The 19644-nt window shown below is 37.8% G+C and overlaps 1 protein-coding gene across 3 annotated transcripts in view; it reads right to left on the reverse strand.

The window, feature by feature from the left end:
• ogt.1 (O-linked N-acetylglucosamine (GlcNAc) transferase, tandem duplicate 1) overlaps positions 1-19644 on the reverse strand; it is a 61383-nt gene that overhangs the window by 22868 nt on the left and 18871 nt on the right. For 2 of the 3 annotated variants that reach the window (XM_069893083.1, XM_069893084.1), the window contains exons 5-12: positions 16300-16416; positions 15595-15674; positions 7746-7941; positions 6450-6590; positions 5485-5585; positions 4120-4273; positions 3820-3921; positions 2303-2482 (exon numbers count right to left, since the gene is read on the reverse strand). In XM_069893083.1, the coding sequence (XP_069749184.1) occupies positions 2303-2482; positions 3820-3921; positions 4120-4273; positions 5485-5585; positions 6450-6590; positions 7746-7941; positions 15595-15674; positions 16300-16416 (1071 nt within the window). Of the gene's footprint in view, positions 1-2302; positions 2483-3819; positions 3922-4119; positions 4274-5484; positions 5586-6449; positions 6591-7745; positions 7942-15594; positions 15675-16299; positions 16417-17932; positions 19602-19644 lie in introns of those variants that run through there. The other variant, XM_069893085.1, reaches the window with a different exon arrangement.

Below are 19644 nucleotides of genomic sequence, written 5' to 3' on the forward strand. Positions count from 1 at the left end.
CTCTCGTCACCTCATTACAGGATGGATGTAGATGCTTTGGAGCGGGTGCAAAGAAGATTGACCAGGATGTTGCCTGGATCGGAGAACATGCAAAAATGAAACAGGGTTGACAGAGAGAGGGGTTCTCTCTTTGGAGCAAAGAATGAGGTGCAACTGAATAGAAGTGCACACGATTATGATGGGCTTAGAGAGGATGGATAAGCAGCATCTTTTATTTCCTGGAGTGACAATAGCGAGTACCAGAGGACTTCTGTTTCAGGTGAGTGGAGACAAGTTTGAGAGATGTCAGAGGTAATTTTATTTTAAAAAAAGTGTAGTAGATGCCTGGAACGTATTGGAGGCATGGTGCAATAGGACATTCAAAAGACACGTAGATAGGCATGTTGATGTAAGAAAGAGGAGGATTATGGGAGAAGTGAGGGGAAAAATTAGATTGTTGTAGGGTAGGTTTACATAGGTTGACACAATGTTGAGAGCTGAAGGGCCTGTACTGTGATGTAATGTTCCATGTTCTGTTCTCAGGGGTTTGTCAATTTTGTCAACACCAATAAAAAAAAAGTGCAGATTAAAACCCTTTGAATACAAAAGGTCTCCAATTTGATCACTGTAGATTTCAAATGGCTTGTTTCAGTTCCCTACATTATAATCCTAAACCAAAAATTGACAAGCATTTAATCACTCTATTGCAACCTTTGTCTATTGTAAAGTAGTTTGTATGCAAATGTAACATACAACCCGTTCTGAGATATTAACTTAGCAAGTTACATTAATTGATCATAAAAATGTATTGACTTAGTCAAAATTCACCAGAATAAATAATTATTAAGAAAAAAGTTCAAGCAGTCAGGTTAAAACATAACTAAATAAATACCTAGGACAGATACAGGCCTAATGAGGGCAAATGGGATTAGCTCAGATTGGCATCATGTTCAACATTGATGAGGTGAGCCAAAAGGGCCCATTTCCCCTCCCACCTTTTTTTTCAGATGTTGACCTGTTTTTCTACATTCCTGCCAATGGACTCAGGCCATTAGACACTTTCAAGCAGGGAAAACACCCATCGGTAATGGCGGAGGTTCTTCGCCCTTATGACTGAAGAGTTACCTTTCTGAATGCACCATGGCCGGCTCCAAGGCACTGATTCCAACCCTTCTCAGGGAAGAATAATTGGCAGAGCGCAGCACTCCACCACCTGACCTGAATATACAGCCAGCTAGTTAGGGGTAGGTTGATGATATTGTCAGCCCACAATCCATCTCCCCTCTCCCCCTCCATGACCCCCTCAAGACAAGGGCAGTCGTCAGGCGGTGGGAACTGTTGGGGCAGCAGAACCTGTCGGGTGGCCGGTGTGGGCTGTGACATCCTCCCCGGGCCGCTTCAGCCTTCGGGGCCTCTCTCTGAGGCTCAAAACGTGGCAGAGCAATGGCTGTCTTCCCTACCCATAATCTCCCATGCAGCTGGAACGGTTCTGGGAACCAGAGCCGTTCCAGCTGCGTGGGGGATTATGGATAGGGAAGACGGCCATTGCTCTGCTGCGAATTTATGACGGGTAGCACTATGGCACCAGTCGCCCCACCTCCATCGGATCCAGAGGGCGCTATGAGGCACCTCTCAATACAAATGTGACACTGGAACAGCCTTTTAGGGCTGCTGTCTGAAAGGCAAGTTTTAAGTTTTCGATCCGCTCTTGTAGCGGCCTCCAAGCAGAGGCCTGACATGAAATGGTCTACCGATTGCCTTAACTTTCTATGGATTTTGTGCAACCTGCTGAATTTCTCCAGCAGGTTTGTATGTTGCACAACCCCAATAGCTGCACATTTTCATATTTACCCAAGTATGAACATCACATTTTGCTGGATGTGAGCACCGTTGATTCAGTAACTCAGACGTTTCAAGTTTCAGTAAACACCCATTTCTTGACACTAGGTCACTGAGCTGGGAACCTCCCAAGATGGCCAATAACCACAATTATATTTAGTTCAATTTGAGCAGTGGGAGTTGAAATCTTCTCACACTTGCTATTAATTTTACTCGTATTCCTTATAGTAACTGCCAAATAAATTACCTTGATTACTAACGTGGAGACACATACATTCAGTATACAAGGGATGGGGGTGGGGGGGGAGGGGGGCAGATCAACACAAATAAGAGTGACCAAGTGTGTCCAAACATTATCAGTTACCATTTTCAATTAATTAAAGCCATTTTGTCATATTACAATATGTAATATACAAATCAAACAAATTCCAATGCAAGATGCAATTCTATGCAGTTATATTGAATAACATCATTAAAAGGTTACCTTGTCAAGACAAAGATTTCCATGTCGCTCAGCTATCGCTTTGCGAAAGGCGTGGGAAAGTGGGTACAACATGCTGTGGTGTGGATGCACAGATGGCAATCTATTTTTCTCCAGCTGATCAGCAACAATACTGACAAGCTTCTTCATTCGCTCATCATAATCTGTCCAGTCACAGACAATCTGTAAGAAAATAGTTGAAATTAATATGCAAGTTTACATTTTAAACTATGAAATCATGAATACAAGAAAGCCTGATTTTACTTTCTCTCATCCACTCCAGCAGCAATTCACATACCAATTTGAATAAATTCCTTTGTGCTATCTTTGTTTCTCCAAGTGAAGCTTCCTATCAACAATTAGAACCATTAAATGAAAACAAAAATCACATGTAACATAATTTAAGAATAAACAAAAGTGCCAGAGAAACTCAGCCGGTCACGCATCTACTGGAAGCAAAGGGTAACCAACATTTTGCTTTCTCCAAGCTCCATGTATTTTGGATCATCGTCTGTCTTCACATTTTTTATTGTCCTCTTTAATTACAGTTCAAAACTGGCTCTTGTTCTCCACAACTGGTCTTCCTTTGCCACAAGAGTCTATACTATCAATGTCCAATACGATTGCATCTAACATTTTTTAAAATACAGCTTTCCTCAATTTTAACAATTGCCTTGAAATGTCAACTTTATTCCTGACTTATGTTGTGCTTGCAGCATTCTATTTGTTATATTTCCAGCATTTTCTGGACAACACTTCCTCCAATAAAAATGAGACCATACAGAAACAGCTAACTGATCATTTATCTTGCTGTTATTAAATCAACAAATGACATTCACACATTCCACTTAAACAAATAAAGTAACTTTTAAGACTTTAAATGCTGGAAACTGGGCAAGCAATGAGCTGCTGGAGGAACGCAGCTGGGCAGGCAGTGAGGTTGGGGTGGGGGTGGGAAGAGATCTGAAAGAGAGGGAGAGAGAGAGAGAGAGAGAGAGAGAGATCACACCATCAAGATGTGTGTTGAATCAGCCAACTTGGTGGGACATAGCAAGTAATCTGGCCATGTGAACCCAACCAGGCAGGGTGAGTAAAAATCAACTGGGTACTGACTATTGGTGGGAAAGTTCAGAGCCCAGCCAAGTTAACTCATTAATAACTCTGTGGCGGTGTGAATGGTCTACTCGACTTACCGCATACCATTGGTGACTTAGTGCCTGCGTTCTTGCATCAGTCTGGCAGTTATATTTCACAGTGTGGCCGGCCGCGCTCTGATAGCCCCACCGACTCCCATCGTGAAATATAAATGCAGTCAGCAGGGCTGTCAGAGCGCCACATATAATACTTCAATCACGATGTCACCACTGGAGGAAAGACACCCCCTTAAAATCCCGGGTTCCCGATGAAGCAGATAAATCATGGTGCAGTAGGAAAGGCTCCCTGCGTCCAGCATGTCTGGTAAATTTACCCTCTTCCTAGGAGGGTTGGCAGTATTAAAGGGGCTATGGGCTACCTGTTACCTGCAAGCAGTGTGCCAGATTGCAATAGGCATCTGGGAAGTCTGGCTTCAGCTTCAAGGCAGTTCTATAAGAAGCAATGGCTTCTGGAATATTTCCCGAATCCTGAAATATAAAGGGAAACGCGTGTTGAAATGCTAAGAGCATAATTCACATTCATAATGAACAGTTCCTATGCAATCATAAATTCTCATTGTTGAATCGCCTCAACTTGCTTTTGATATGAAGGATCATTCACCTAGTCTGTGGACTAGGTCAGGTTAGAATGTTCCAAATTTCCTCGATCTTAATACCAAGTCCTACCTTATGAATAGAAGCCAGGTTGCTGTGAGCATCAGCAAATGCAGGATTTATCTGTATCGCACGCGTATAGCATTGCAGAGCGCCCTGTACATCTTGCATTTCCTTCAGCGTGTTCCCCATGTTTGAGTAAGCATCCGCAAAAGTTGGACTGATTCTAAAAAAAAATTAAAGATGGCAGTTAACACAATATTACCAGCAGCTCACTCACAGCAAATAGATGAAAACAGGCTTCAAATATATAAATTAAGACCTCTAGAAATTTGAAAATCATAAATGATTCAAAGATCTTGCTTTTAGAAGAAGACAAGTTGTGGGGACCCTACGTGGCTGCGGGCTGCATCTTGGGAATCAGACATAGGAGCCAGGATTCAAGAGGGAGACGAGGACAAGTAATGCTCCTGAAGGTGGTAAAGGCTTCCTGATTGTGTCAAAGGTTTGGATCTGGAGCAAGGGTTGCCAATGGATAGAATAGGAATATGTGTAAGGGTGTAGAAGCGCTAGAGGCAAATCCACAGATACTCTGACTCGGGACTCTCTTTTGGGGTGCTGGACAACAGTATGGCGACTGTCTTACAGCAGAAGACAATTTTAAATTTAGACATACAGCACAATGATGGGCCATTTTGGCCCCCAAGTCCATGCAGCCCAATTTACACCCATTTTGAACGGTGGAAAGAAACCAGAGTCCCAGGGAAAACCCACGCAGACATGGGGAGAATGTACAATCTCCTTACAAACAGCGTGGATTTCTAACCAGTCCTGATCACTGGCACTATAAAGACGTTGAACTAACCCCAACGCTAACAGTGCCACCCAAATATTTTGTGTCATATTGCATGACAACAACGGGAATTTCTCAATTACTGGAAGCATGATAACAATACTTCTATCAAAGTTTTAATTTGCAATTATGCATTTTGAACTGTAATTCGACCAAATTTTAAGCCTTAAATAATCATTCCAAAAACTTCTTCCACCAACCTTGCTACAGAATTCATGGAAAGAGAAATAGGAGCTGAAAACAGCCATTCAGCCTGGCTCACCATTCAACAGGATATTGCTCATTAACCACCCTTTCCCACCTTCTCCCATATTTCTTGTGCATTAACAATGTCCATCTCCTATTTGAATAGAATGATGTAGTTTAGAATATTCTCCTCAGACATGCAATAAATTAACTCCACAAAATCAGAAGTTCTCAACATGTCTGCACGTTGCCCTATAATCCTGTTTCTCACATCAAATGTTGACAAATCTAGTATAATACCACATATTCTTAATTTATTAATTCAGACAATACAAATTGTGTAAACATAGATATGCTATGTCATGCAGGACATCATATACAAACAAATGGCCAGTTACCTGATAGCCTCTTTATAGTGCATCAATGCTTCCTGTAGTTTTCCTTGCTGCTGCAGTACACTGGCAAGGTTTGAATGGGCAGCTGCAAACTCGGGAAATACCTGCAACACCCAAGGTATCCTGAAGACTCAGTTTTCATTTAAGCAGTAATAAAAATTATAATGGTGCATATATAAAACAATCAAATTCAAAATAATTAGCAAGTTGAAAAAAGTAACTTAAGTAGGGCCAACAAATTGAATGTAGTATTTTAGGCAAGGCCTTGTAAATGTTGATGCGATTGTAACAACATTTTCTTTTAAACTCCAACTATTTTGCAATGCTGTTTAACTTCTTAACTACATATTAGAACTGCATTTCAGCTTTTTGTGACCTCTCTGAACTTCATTCATTTGTAGTCTTTTTCCATTTAGGTAATCTGAACTTTTGATTTCTTTCTGAAGTACATGAATGTGCACTTTCCCCACATTAAAACTCAAAACCGCCAGTCTATTTAGTATTCACTATGTATAACCTGTTGCAGCATCTCAATATCCCTTTCACGAGGTCTTTTCTACCTATTTTTGTATCATCAGAAATGCATGTATATTGTTCCTTTCTCCAGTCATTTAGTGTAAATGGTTAACAAAAGCTGGCTAAAAAATGATCCCTGCTGAATTTCACCAGTTATCTCCTTTCAGCCTGAAAAGGCCCCATTTGTTCCAACTCTGTTTTCTGTGAGAGATTTCAATCCATTTTAATACATTTTCTCCAGTACCATGGGCTCTTAATCCATCCTGTGTCCAGTTTTGTGTGATTTTAAAACAATGCATGTATTTAAAGGGACTACCATTTTAAAATGATTCAAAAATGCAGAAGATTCCGAACAAAGGCAGGTGTCCAGTCCCGATGATCCCAGATAAAAGGTTAGGCACCTGTACAAAGATAACAAATACTTCCTACTGAATGCATATTTTCTATCTTACCTCAAGAGCTTTTCGATAAAGCCGTACAGCCTCCTCAATATTTCCCTGTTCCCTTTTGATGTTTGCTAAATTGTTCAGAGAGTCCGCATGGGTAGGACACAGTCGCAAGGCAGTGTTGTAGCATTCTTCTGCCTCAGCAACCTGCCACAGAAGAACAGATCAGCAAGGAAAGGTTTTGGGGAAAGTGCTACAATTTAAATGAAGGCATAAAAGACCAAAGTGGTTTTGCAGTTAATAAGATTTTTATGAAAACAATACATTTAACTTGGTTTCCTTTTATGCAATTATCAAAATATACAAGGGAGCGAGTAAAAAAGTCTTTGGATTTCCAAAAGGCATTATACAAGATGCCTCAGCTATAACCTAATAATTTTCATGTACTTCATGTTGCAAATGATAATAAATAAAAAAGTGAGCTGCAAGGACAGAGTCCACAAAGGATAACAGATAGAGAATAAAGGAAATGTGAAATTATCCACTTTTGATTGAAGATTAAAGAAAAATATATGTGTTTACAAAGAAATGGGGATCCTTCTTGTGCAAGCATATAAAGTTGAAGAATACCACCTATATCAGGGTTATGGCCAGACCATATACATCTATGGTATTGCTTAGTTTTGGTCACCTCAAGAAAAGTTGTGTTTCCCCCCCCCCACCAAAAAAAATACAATAAAGGTCAACGTAGTTGATTCTTGGATGACTAGCTTGTTGCAGATTGTGCAAATAGATCAAAATAAAACAAAGACAAATTTTCTATCAAATACAAAGTTTGCAAAGATGCCTCCCCTTTTGATTAAGTGGTTGGAGAAGGTGAGTCATAATACCAAGGGGCTAGGTTATTTAAGATTACCAACAGAGGTCTTTGCTCTCATTGAGCCGCGTCTTAAAATTTTACAAGCCTAGAGAGTGAAGGATTATCAAGTACCATCAAGGCTTATCAGAATAACTTTTGAAAAATTAATGATATATTTAAGCTGGGTGGAAAACTGAAGTTGAAATCAATGATCAGATTATCTATGATCTTATTGAAAGGGAGAGTATACTTAAACATGCATATGGAGCAAAACTGAGTGTAGATCCAAGATAACGTTTCATGATCCCAAAATCACTCCTTAAATGTAGCTTTCCCATGTATCTTAACCCATTTTTGCTCACTTCCAGAAAATGTATCCAACTTGCTGATTTCATTACACATGGCATTTGCATCCAAATAGGGAAACTCAATTTATGATCAAAATTTGCTGACAAATGTTTATGTAAAATATTTGCAATGCAACTCTTCTCTTAAATGCTTACATTTCCCTTCTCCTTCAATGCATTTGCTAGATTGCAGTAGGCATCTGGAAAGTGAGGCTGCAGCTCAATGGCTCTTCGGTATGTATCAATAGCAAGATCAATCAGTCCTTGTTCATAATAGACACAAGCCAAGTTTCCATGGACAACTGCATGATTTGGACTCAGACTAAGAGCACGCAAGTATGCAGCCACAGCCCTAGTAATAGAAAAGAACACGATAAACAGAAACTGGAGTGTTAGAAGCAAATCTTCAATTTAAATGTTCCAGTGACACCAAACAGAAACTGGATGAAGGATATACAGAATCAAAATTTGAAAACAACTAGCTACCCATAATCACCAACTTCGCAAAGAAATCATTCACCTTTTCATTCATCAACTTGGTGGCAATTATCAATCAGATTCTCATTATTTACATGGTCCATAGAGGCAGCACCTTGCAAAATCTTATATGGTCACATGCAGGTGGCATAATTGCTTATTTCCACAAAACCATTGTAAATTCACAAACTGAGCATTCAGCTCAGTTGACAGTCCAAATATTGTCAACTTCTGAATGTCCCCAACATTCAGAAAATGTTACTTTTACATGGCAACATATGCAACAGGGAATATTGCTAGGACATGTATTTCTCAAAATTTATATATACTTGTACTTCCGAATGAAGGTGGAGAGACATCATTACAAAAATGCTGATAACACTGTGATAACCAGGAAAGCAAGCTGAGAAGAGAACTAAGCCATAAAGGTATATCCCTTTGAGTGAACGAGTGAGCAAAGATCTAGCACATGAAGTACACAGAACAGTACAGGAATAGGCCCTTTGTCCAGCATCAATGAATATGTCAATCTAACTAATCCCAATTGTCTGTACAGTTGTCCATTCCTTGCCTGACACAAGATGCTCTCATCTGGCAGTGCAATGCAGGCACCTACTGTTCCCTATGTAAAATCAAAATTTGCATTGCAAATCTCCTTTAAACTTCCTCCTCTTACCTTAAAGTTCATTTCAAGTTTATCATCCAATTTTAATATTACAACCCAATGAAACAGTGTTCACCGGTCCATGGCCAGGAAAAAAACTATACATGTCATAAATTAAAAATAAATAGTATTAATAAACAGTAAAGTCACAGGGAGTTGTTTAGCAGTTCAATAGTCTTGCTGCCCATGGGAAGATGCTGTATCTCAACCTGGTGGATGTGGCTCCAAGATTTTTATATCTGTTTCTCAGCAGGAGTAGCTGGAAGATGCAGAGCGCAGACTGTTAGGGGGGTCTTTACAGATTTTGCTAGCTCTTTTAACAACAATCTCGGCAAATCACCTCAATGATGATTGGGGGGTGGGGGGGGGGCAGTGGCAGGGGTGGAAAGGAAACCTCAGTTCTGTGGAATGACCTCCAGTCCAGCAACCATACCATACTGTGAGGCAGCCAGCCATGACACTCAATTGAGCTCCTGCAGAAAGTAGACAAAATGGTGGTCAGTAGCCTTGCCCTCCTCAGTCTTCTCAAGAAATGCAAATCACTGTTGTGCCTTCCTGACAAGTGAGAAGTTTTGAATCCATGATAGGTCACTTCTTAAGTTGACTCCAAGGAAGTTGGTGCCCTCCACTAAACAATTCATGTAAAGTGGGGGGTTTTTGTCTCTGGTCCGCCTGAAGCCCACAATCATTGCCTTTGTCCTGTCCACGGTGAGACTCAGATTGTTATTCGCGTGCCATTTAATGAGATTTTTCTACTCTGCTCTGTATTTTGATTCATCATTGTTACTGTCATGACATTAGCAAACATGATTCCTGTTGAAACTGGATCTGGCTTTGCAGTCATGGGTCAGGAGTGTGACTGAGCACACAGCCCTGAAATCCACCAGTGCTCAGTGCAATGGCGCTCAATGTTTTGCTACTAATCCGGAAAGACTGTGGTCTTTCAGTTAGGAAGTCCAGAATTCAGTTACAGAGAAAGGAGTTGAGTCCGATCAATGACAGCTTCTCCACCAGCCTCTGGGCTGAAGCCAGTGAACAGAACTTGGTGTTTGAAACATCATCAGGACAGTTCCTCAAACTTACATTTTCTAGTACAGGTTGTACTTCTCTAATCCAGTGGTCTGGCACGTTTTGAATCTGCTGCCATTAGTTTTTGGATCAGCCACAAAATCTGTTTACAGTGCAGCCAAGTGTTTTGGTAATACAATTCTGTTAATTTCTTCTATTCAGTTATATTTTAGCCCTTCAGGATGTCATCCAAGGAGTCGAAGCAGTGCAGAAGATGGTGCTAGAGCTAATAAGCACAATCGTATATTATCTATGCTTTAAAAGTTGGAGTTACTGAAAAAATTAGATAAAGTAACTTCTGTAAAGACTTTGTGTGAGGACTATGGGATCGGACCATCAACTGTGTATAACTTAAACAAAAGGAGCAGATTTTTGTTTTGCAGAAAATGAAAGCCAAAAGTTTAAAATTTCAGAAAACTTTGAAAGGTGCGAGGAGTACAGAATTAGACAATGCACATTAAAGGTGTAAGCATTTCTGGGAAGATGCTTATCAAGTTTTTCTATAGAGAACTAAAGCTAGACTGTGAATATTCACATGGATGGCCTGTTACCATATCGTGTGTCTGAACATCTAAAACTAAATGAAACAATAAAAATCTTGTTTGGAAGCATTAATTGTTGTATTATTTCCCATTTTAAATTTTGATAACACAGCAATACACATGTGGAATGAGCTGGCAAGACTGGGGGGTTTACTTAGGGGTCAATTTCTGCTTTCTGGGTTTTTCTGTGGTCCGGCAATGGCCAAGTCTCAATGTCGCCATATTGAAGAGTTACAGCCTGTATTTGTCATGTCTCTCATAAATTTAAATAATTCTATAAGGTTACCTCTCAACCTCCAACATTCCTGAGAAAACAATACCAGGTTTGTCCAACCCCTCCTTACATGCAATACTCTCTAATCCAGGCAACATCCTGGTTAATTTTTCTGTACCCTTTCCAAAAATTCCAAATACTTTGTCATGTAGTAATCAGAACTGCCCACAATATTTCAAATACAGCATAGTTTTCTGCAGCTGCCACATAACTTTCTAACTTTTATACTGACAAAGACAAGTATGTCACAGGCTTTCTTTACCACCCAATCCACTTTCAGGGAAATGTAGACTTGAACCCCAGGATCCATTACTCTTAAAGCTCCCGTCATTGACATCTGAAATTTATTGTATAGAAATGCTGTACAGTACAGCAAAATGTGAAACACTGCATTTTGGTTAAATTATCTAAATGATGAAATATGGAAGAGCCCTGATACATGACTCACAAAAATCTTTCTTCAAATGGCTTGTCCCCCACTTAAATGTTGTGTTGGCAGACTCATTTAAAGATGAGAAGCTTCCTTTATCATTTAACGAGGCTTGTATTTCTCTTATTCTTAAAAAAAGGGAGCGTCAACAGAATGGACATTTTGTAGACTTATTACTTAACATAATGAAGGTTCTAAGGTTTTGGCACTTAAATTAGAAAATATTCTATCAATAATTATAGATTCTGACCAAACTGGTTTTATTAAAAATCATTATTCTTACAATGAAAGACATGCACTATTGAATATTCTATATTTACCCTCCACCCCAGTAATAGAATGTGTTCTTTCATGAGATGCTGACAAAGTGTTTGATCAGGTGGAATGGAAGTATGCTATCTTCAGAAAATTTAATTTTGGTCCAGACTTTATTAAATGAATTATTGTATTCAAGCCCTATTGCTTCAATTTGCTATAATTTACAATCAAAAATGTTTAATATTAATAGGGGAACAAGGGAAGGTTGCTCATCATTACCTTTGCTTTTTGATATAGTTCTAGAACCATTAGCTTTTGTCCTCTGTTCAATTCCACATCTAGTTATACTTTTGTCACAAAATATATCTTTATTGAGATGGTCACCATTATCTATTTCAATGATTAATTCAATTAAAATGAACATTTTACCTAAATTTCTGTATCTTTTTGAAAATCGCCAATTTTTATTCCTCAATCCTTTTTTAGCTCATTAGATTTGGTTATTTCTACTTGTATATGGCAGGGTGAAAAAAATGTATAAATAAACCCCATCTTCAAAGACTACAAGGAATGGAGGATTATCACTTCCAGATTTTAGATTTTATTATTGGGCAATTAACATTCGTATTTATTTTTATTCTGGCATTTGGATAAGTCAGTTAATCATTCCTGTAGCGTAGAAAAATAATTGAAATTTTCCCGAAAAAAAGTCTATGTTGGCAATTTTAAGATCTTTTCTATCATTTTCCTTCTCTAAATTGACATGCAATATGTTAATGAGAAATAGGATCAATTTAGAAAATTCTTTGAGTTTAATTGTTTTTTTTCTGGTTAGTCCCATTGTAGATAATCATCTTTTTCAGCTATCTCTGCTATATGTAGGTTTTAAGGAATGGTATGGGTTAGTTATCCAAAGTTAAAATTATCTTTTTATTAGAGATATTTTTGTCTCTTTTGAACAATTATCAGCCAAATTTAATCTTTCAAACAGACTTTTTACATTAGACATTTTGTTCAGTCCAAGCTTTCTGATTTTCCTCAAACGTTAAATACTAATATTCTTGATGTATTTTTTTTTAAACTTGCTTCCCCCCCCTCCATGGTAGATCATACATTTATAATGATTAATTGGATTTACGATAAGCCTCTAAGGCTAGGATTAAGAATGACTGTCAACGAGATTTGAATAGAACTTTTTCAGATGAAGATTGGTATTCTACTCTTAGCTTGATTAACAATTCTTCATTTTGTGCAAGGCATTGCTTATTACAATTTAAGGTTGTACATAGGAAAAAAAATGTCCAAACTTCAATTATCTTGTTTTTATGCAGATACTGATCCACTATGTGAGAAGCATAAAATTTTTGAAACTTCACTGATTCATTGTTTTAGGAATGTCCAAATTTAGTAAGATTTTGGAAAAACATTTTCCAAACTTTATCAACAATTTTTATGAATAATATAAAACTATGTCTATTGCTTTGTTTGGTTTTATCACACGAGCCAGATATACTTTTGTCTGAATCTCAAGAGAAAGTTTTAGTTTTTACCACGCTGATAGGCAAGCAATTTTACTTAAGTGGAAAGAAGACTCTCCACCTACCCATACACATGATGTAATGTCCTATTTAAGCTTGGAGAAAATTAGATACATTAAAGATAGAACGTTTCAATTTATAAAGATACGGGACCCATTCATAGAACACGATCACGATTGGAAGAATTTAAGACTTTTGAATATTCCGGAGATTCTCTGTCCAAAGTCTGGAGGTCGCCAACAGATCCACAATTTATTTTTAAAAAATATAAGGTAATCTTGATTAGAGGAAGGAGGTAGGTAAGATTTAGTTTTTTGGCTTTTTTTGTTTTTTTTCTTTTCATTTTTATAATTTTTTTTAAATTTAGTTTAACTTGGTAAACATGGGTTTAACATGGTTATTATAGATTAATTAATTACTTATTTCTTAAGTGGATCGAGGAATTGACTAATGTAGTTCTATCAGGTTGCTTTTTATATACCTGTATATTCATGAGATGACTGGTTGTCTTTTTTTTCAAATTTTGTATTTAAGTTTATATATTAAACTCAATAAAAATAAATTTTAAAAACATACAATCATTTATAGTTGAGGGAGCAGAATGCAGAAGAGTTATATAGACATTATTGAGACCAAATCTTGTGTACTATACACAGTATTGATCATCTTATTTAAAAGATGCAAGTTTTAGAAACAGTTTTTATAAATTTATTATACTGATTACAAATACGGGATGCTGTCCTGAGGAAAGTTTTAAAATGCCACGGCTGCATTTGGAAGCATTATCTTTGAACGTTTCAAGGCAGAGGTGGATGGATTCTTTACAAGGATGAAAGTTATCACAGATAAATGCCAGTTCAAATAAGAATCTGATTGGTTATGCTTCTTAAACAGGAATGGACAAAAGGGCAGAATGGCTCACTATGCATCCAGTTTGTACATCAAAAGTGATTGAAGAATTAAAAATTCAGGAATATCTAAAATGGTGTTTTGGGGTGGGGGGGGGGGGGTGGAAATACCCAATATTAACTGTGCTCCTCCAAGACTTTGCTCTCCATTCATCCCTCCCTACATCAGCTAAGGAAATGTCACAGATTTGCACTTCATCATTGGACAAGGAGCCCAAGTGCATCGTGGGGTTCAAAATGTAGATGAAGAATCACCTTGTATGCTCAAAACCCTACCTTGGTGGTAACTTCAAATAAATATTTGCATTTCCTCAAAGAACTACTGGCCATTTCTGGTAACTCAGACACACATCTTTAAGACACAAGTAGTAGACCAAAGCCACCAAATGGACTGAAAAGAGAATCAGTCTCAAATATTAATGAAACAAAAAAAAGAAAAATAATTAGTATTCCCAAGAGAACGAGGAATTATATTTCACAGGTTTCGTGATGCAATGTATGGCACTGGATGCAAATTTACATTTCTAAAAGGGCAGTTACAGGGATACCTCGTGTAACAGTTAATACGTTCCAAACAAGTTCAGTGTTTTGGAAAACCGCACTGTTTAGAACATTATTATCAGGTACTCAACCCTATAATTATTTATTCTTTACCTTGAACTCTTATGCAAGCATGCATAAAATATTTAAAAGGGATATATAAAATTGGTGTCTTTTTCCAAAATAATCCAGTTTTGTCAACATTAAAAATTTGCTCATCTTTGTCAATCTCTTCTTTTAGCTTAGACAGAAAGCTTGCAGATGCATCAACATCAGCACTTGCAGATTTGCTGGTAATTCAAACATGATGGAACCCAGTGCAGTTTTTGAAGTTGTAAAATCAACCACAGCTTGCTGAAAAAGTTTCCCCTTCATTTCCATTTTTTTTAAAAATGTCCAATAGAGGCTTGTTGCTTTAGCTTAAATTGTCATATGACTTAATAGAATTATTTTCTGGTTACAATCTTCAATCCAGATCATTAAAAGGCATTCATATTTTCCATTAGAGAACTTCTATATCTAACAATCACTTTAGTCATTCAAGATGCTGTTGCCATTCCAGGTTCTTTAATTTTATCTTTATTCTTGCCTTTGTCTCATGCTATTTCAGCAAATGATGTGCCACCTTCATGTTGCTTAATAATTTCCAGTTTCTTTTCCAATGTGATAAAGTGTATCACTTTCACCACATTTCCTTTTTTCTGCTCATATTGTTTGTAAGGGTGCACTTTTATACAACACAATTCAAATATTAGAGCAGAAACAACCTTCCTGCTCAGAGTCAAGAGCAATACTAAACAAGCAATAATGAAGTTGAATGACTGTAGCCAAACAGTGAGCATTGTTGCGGACATAATTGCGCCACTGTTGGAAATGCAATATTAATAAAATTTAACAATTTTGGTTAGTATTTTATTAAAATTGTAAATCGTGATATATCAAAACCGTGTTATCCAAAGTATCTCTATATGTTAGAACATTGGCTTAAGTAGCTAAACCCCTCCCAAATGACACTGACACTCAATTTCAAATAAATCTTTTGTGAAAACATATTTTGGCATGGAGGCTTCCAGCACACATTTAAAACTTGTTTTTGTTCAGCAGTGAAACTGATGGGGATTTGGGTGGCAGCAAGAATGAACAATAAATCACTGGATAGGAAGAGGGAAAGCTAAATGTCAAGTTACTTTCAAAGTACCATTAATCAACAGTTGGACAGCATACCAAAAGAAATAACAAATATCACTGCTTGCCATTACCTTCAGGATAAAAAAATATTTAAAATGTAGGTTTTTTTTTTGCTCACCTATCAAAAATACGTGCCTCCTTTAAGACATTGCCCAAGTTGATGTAAGCGTCCAAGAAGTTTGGATCCAAGGTAACAGCCTGGAATTTAATTAACAAACCCAATGAATAAAAATTTTGACAGATGTGCGCTTCTGGATACTCAATGTTGGGAAAAATATTTTGTGAAACTGAAGTTAAAAGAACTTAAATCTATTGTTTTAAGTAAAGTACAAGAATAGTACATCAAATTATATTCGTAAAATGGAATTCTACCGTAAAACACTAAATACCAAATCATATCCTCCTGTTGTCCAAATATTTGGGCTCAGGACAGATATTGGATTGGGAAGAAATCAGACAAATTTCTCTTGCACGAGCTTTCCAGAAACAAGATGGCACTTGCATTGAATTTATGAGCAAGTGGCCCAGCTTGAACTTCGTTCACCAAAGAGAGAAATGTAAAAATTCCAATGTCACTTACTTGCACAATCATAAATCCTATGAATAACATTGAATGACAAGAATCGCAACAGCGCAGAACTGCAATGGTGCAAGTCTCCACAAAGTACAAGCTAGATGACCAAACGGAACTACCCATCTGTCCCTATTTTTCAAATTTAAAAAAGAATCATCACATGCAACCAGCTCAAAGGGTGTCCAAAACACACTTGTTTCTTCTCTCTGGGAATATATTATTGTGTTATGACAAAATGTAATCACTTACCTTTTCAAAGTGGTGTATAGCTAGCCAGATTTCTCCTTGGGCATTAAACACACACCCGAGATTACTCCAGGCAACAGCGAAGTTGGGCTGAGTTTCAATCGCTTTCAGGTAACAAGCCTTAGTTAGTTTAATTGAAACAAGGGCAAGGGTGGGAGGGGAACCAGAAAGATGGGATGGGAAATTTGTAACAAAGATTGAAAAGAGGGAAAAGAAATTTATTAGTATTCGTTTTTAAACCAGACAAAAGTGAACCTGCAGCAAAGGCTAGCGCTGAATTCGCTCACTGGCCCCATGAGAGCATGCGCAAAAAAACCTCAACCCACATACAGCCAGCCATTTTTCAGTTATGTAGTGTTGAGTGACACATGGCTCTAATCACTTCAACTTCCACAATCAGATATTTAAGATAACTTTTTGGTACAGTTCCTTGCATAAGTCAGTTCTAAACTTATTAAACTGCTGAATTTCAGCACTTTTGCACCCAATGAATTTACGTAGCATTTTTGTAGAGATATCATCTTTACAAATTTGAGAACTTTTAACAAACTTTACTGAAAATATGATTTGTTTTACCAAGGATTTTGAAAGGTTTAGATCAAACACAATAATAACCAAGTGAGGCAGGGAACACAAAGGCTTCACCAGCATCTGTAATAATCTATTGTAGAACAAAGTGCACAACCTCAAATGACAGTGCAGGATGAGGATAAAGGTCCCTGTAATGCAAAGCGCTCTTGCCAATGCGCCAAGCACGGCTCTGCAACAAGTTGCAGCGGCGACATCAGCAGTTCGCAGGCGCATATTTGAAAAAAAAAAATTAAAAAAAGAAAATGCAGCACAGCGCACCGCATGCGCAGGCGCAAAACTGCAGAGGTAAATAGCTAACTGAGATTTTACCATAGGTAGTCCGCAGCACCTCTTACCTCCGGCATAGCAACAAAGGATCACTAGAGATACAGGTACTAACTTGCCCAGGCAGTAAGTGGACTACAAAACTCCAATTTTATTGAACCCAAAACAAATAAATCAACATAAAATCCAAATATTATACTAAACGTTACCATTTCAATACATTAACACAAAACTTGAGCTAGCTCACAGAAGATGTACAAAATTAAAACAAAAGGTACACCACTTCATTTTGGCATGCTACAGACATGATTCTATCGATTCTCATCAGGATTAACTGGGGCCAAGAACAACCTGGACATTTCATTAAAAACTATCTAAGGCAAACACTCAGCCAGCCATCCACTGAATAACGCTGGCGCACGCAGGCGCATCGCCGCACAGCCTATGCGTTACTGCAGGCTCACAGCGCATGATCAGTAGAGCAGAATGCTGCAAACCAAACAAAGAGGAAAGAAATTAACAAAATCAGTAGTTAGAAGCATTACTGGTACTTTGTAGAGCTATTGCCAATTTTACTTTTTAAACTACTTTTCTCTATGACAGTGGCTACTTTAAAAATATGTATCAAGTTGAAAATTCTTTCTTCCAAATTACATTTTTTCCCATTTTAAAAAAAGTAAATATAAAATACTTAATTATTTAGACACTTTTTGGAAGCCACGAGACAGAAGAACTCAGGCATGGAGGCAAATTGGTTGTGGCAGTGCTACAAACCCGTTACCATTATTTCATCTCATTTTCAAGGTAGTCGATGGTGGGAAGAGCAGACGGTGTCACCCCTAGATCCAGGCCTCGAGCTCCGGTCAGCGAGGCACCTACAGGGGAGAGCTTTCACCCGCCTGAAACCTTCTATGTATAATATCAATCATGAAAACGAAAAAGACAAATAAGAAAGACAAAATAGTTAGTAAAGAATCCAATAACATATTCCTGGATTTGTTCTAAAATGCAATCTTCTGAAAGAAAAGAAACAGATGCAATTTCACATTTATACTTAAATGTTGTCTAAGAGTTCAGATTCAGTTCATGCAAGTGAAGTGTTGCAATGTACAACTGCATCTGATAATGACATTATCATAGTACCAACTTCATGAAACATGATAGGAGTCAACATTCCCCTTGATAACTTCTGGTCACCCAACAAAAATCGAGTAAATTAAAAAAAGTACAGTTTCATCTTTTCCCTTTAAAGACTGCAAATAAATTTTGCCTATCCAAATTGTAAACACACCCAGACTTAAAAGTCCATGTTGGTTAAGTATAGATCCCTTTATGTGCCAGACAACCTCAAATTCAAGGAAGAAAGGGCCATCATAAATTTAAAATGTTCATCCTAATTTAGAACTGAGCTATTCTATTAATCTGCTGGTTTTGTCTTTTAAATGTACCGATCAGACCTTGAAATTAAATCTCATATTATACTTTATCGAACAAAACTGCTAACTATCACCTTCTACCGCTGAAATAAAGAAGTCAGCATCCAGGAGCAAGCGCAGTCTCACTTTATACAGATTGAAGCTGCAGTGGAATGCACTGAATGTTAGCTCTCCATTCAACGGCCTGTGGGCTGAGATTCTCTTTACCCCAGTGATCTTTCATCCTCTGTGTACCACCCTCCCTCATCCCCCCCATAAGCACACATACACAAAGTCAAATGGACAGCTACGCTGCGCAGACACTCCACTTTGCAAGCGCGCGGGACTCAGAATGATAGGTCGAGGGACTCTCGACAAGGTCCTTTTGTCCTCGCATTCTTTGCCCCTCAGTGGCTTTTCATAAGGTGGCTTATAACGCTCCAGAAAAAGGTTGGAACAATGCATGTATACACACATACATATGGATAAAATTTACACATATCTGTATACACATACATCAATGAGACTTTGAAACATGGGTGATGAACACCACTTTGAACCCACAACTAAATCGTATCAGAAAAAAATTCAACTGCTAGAAGCCACCTTATTAACTGAGCAAATCTGGTACATCGGTTCACTTTTGAAGACCAAACCAGCAGTGAAGGAAAAACTATGAACTAAAAATTTGGGGCCTTGGTTTGTAACTTCAGGAAATGCTAATGCAGCCTTTCTTCCCATTCACATTGATGGTCTGCACCAGGGCTGGATATAAAATAGATAACATCTATGCCTGTAACAGAGACAGGACTAAAAAAAAATAAGATGCACCAATCTAAGTCAGACTATTCCAGCCAATCTTTTTTCAGCAATCATCTTCCGTTAGCCAGGGGAGTCTTATTTCCTTCCTATACTTGTTCAGTCAGAATGTTCTGGTCATCTGTGCTAAGTTTACATCTGATCATTTTTCTTGGTTACTATCCAGTCAATATATCTAACCAGTCAAAATAATGGATTGCTATCATGAATCGTGGAGGTTTCTCTTCACAATATGGTCCATTTAGCAACAATAACACTT

The sequence above is a fragment of the Narcine bancroftii genome, chromosome 8 (assembly GCF_036971445.1).
Source record: "Narcine bancroftii isolate sNarBan1 chromosome 8, sNarBan1.hap1, whole genome shotgun sequence".
NCBI classification, from domain to species: domain Eukaryota; kingdom Metazoa; phylum Chordata; class Chondrichthyes; order Torpediniformes; family Narcinidae; genus Narcine; species Narcine bancroftii.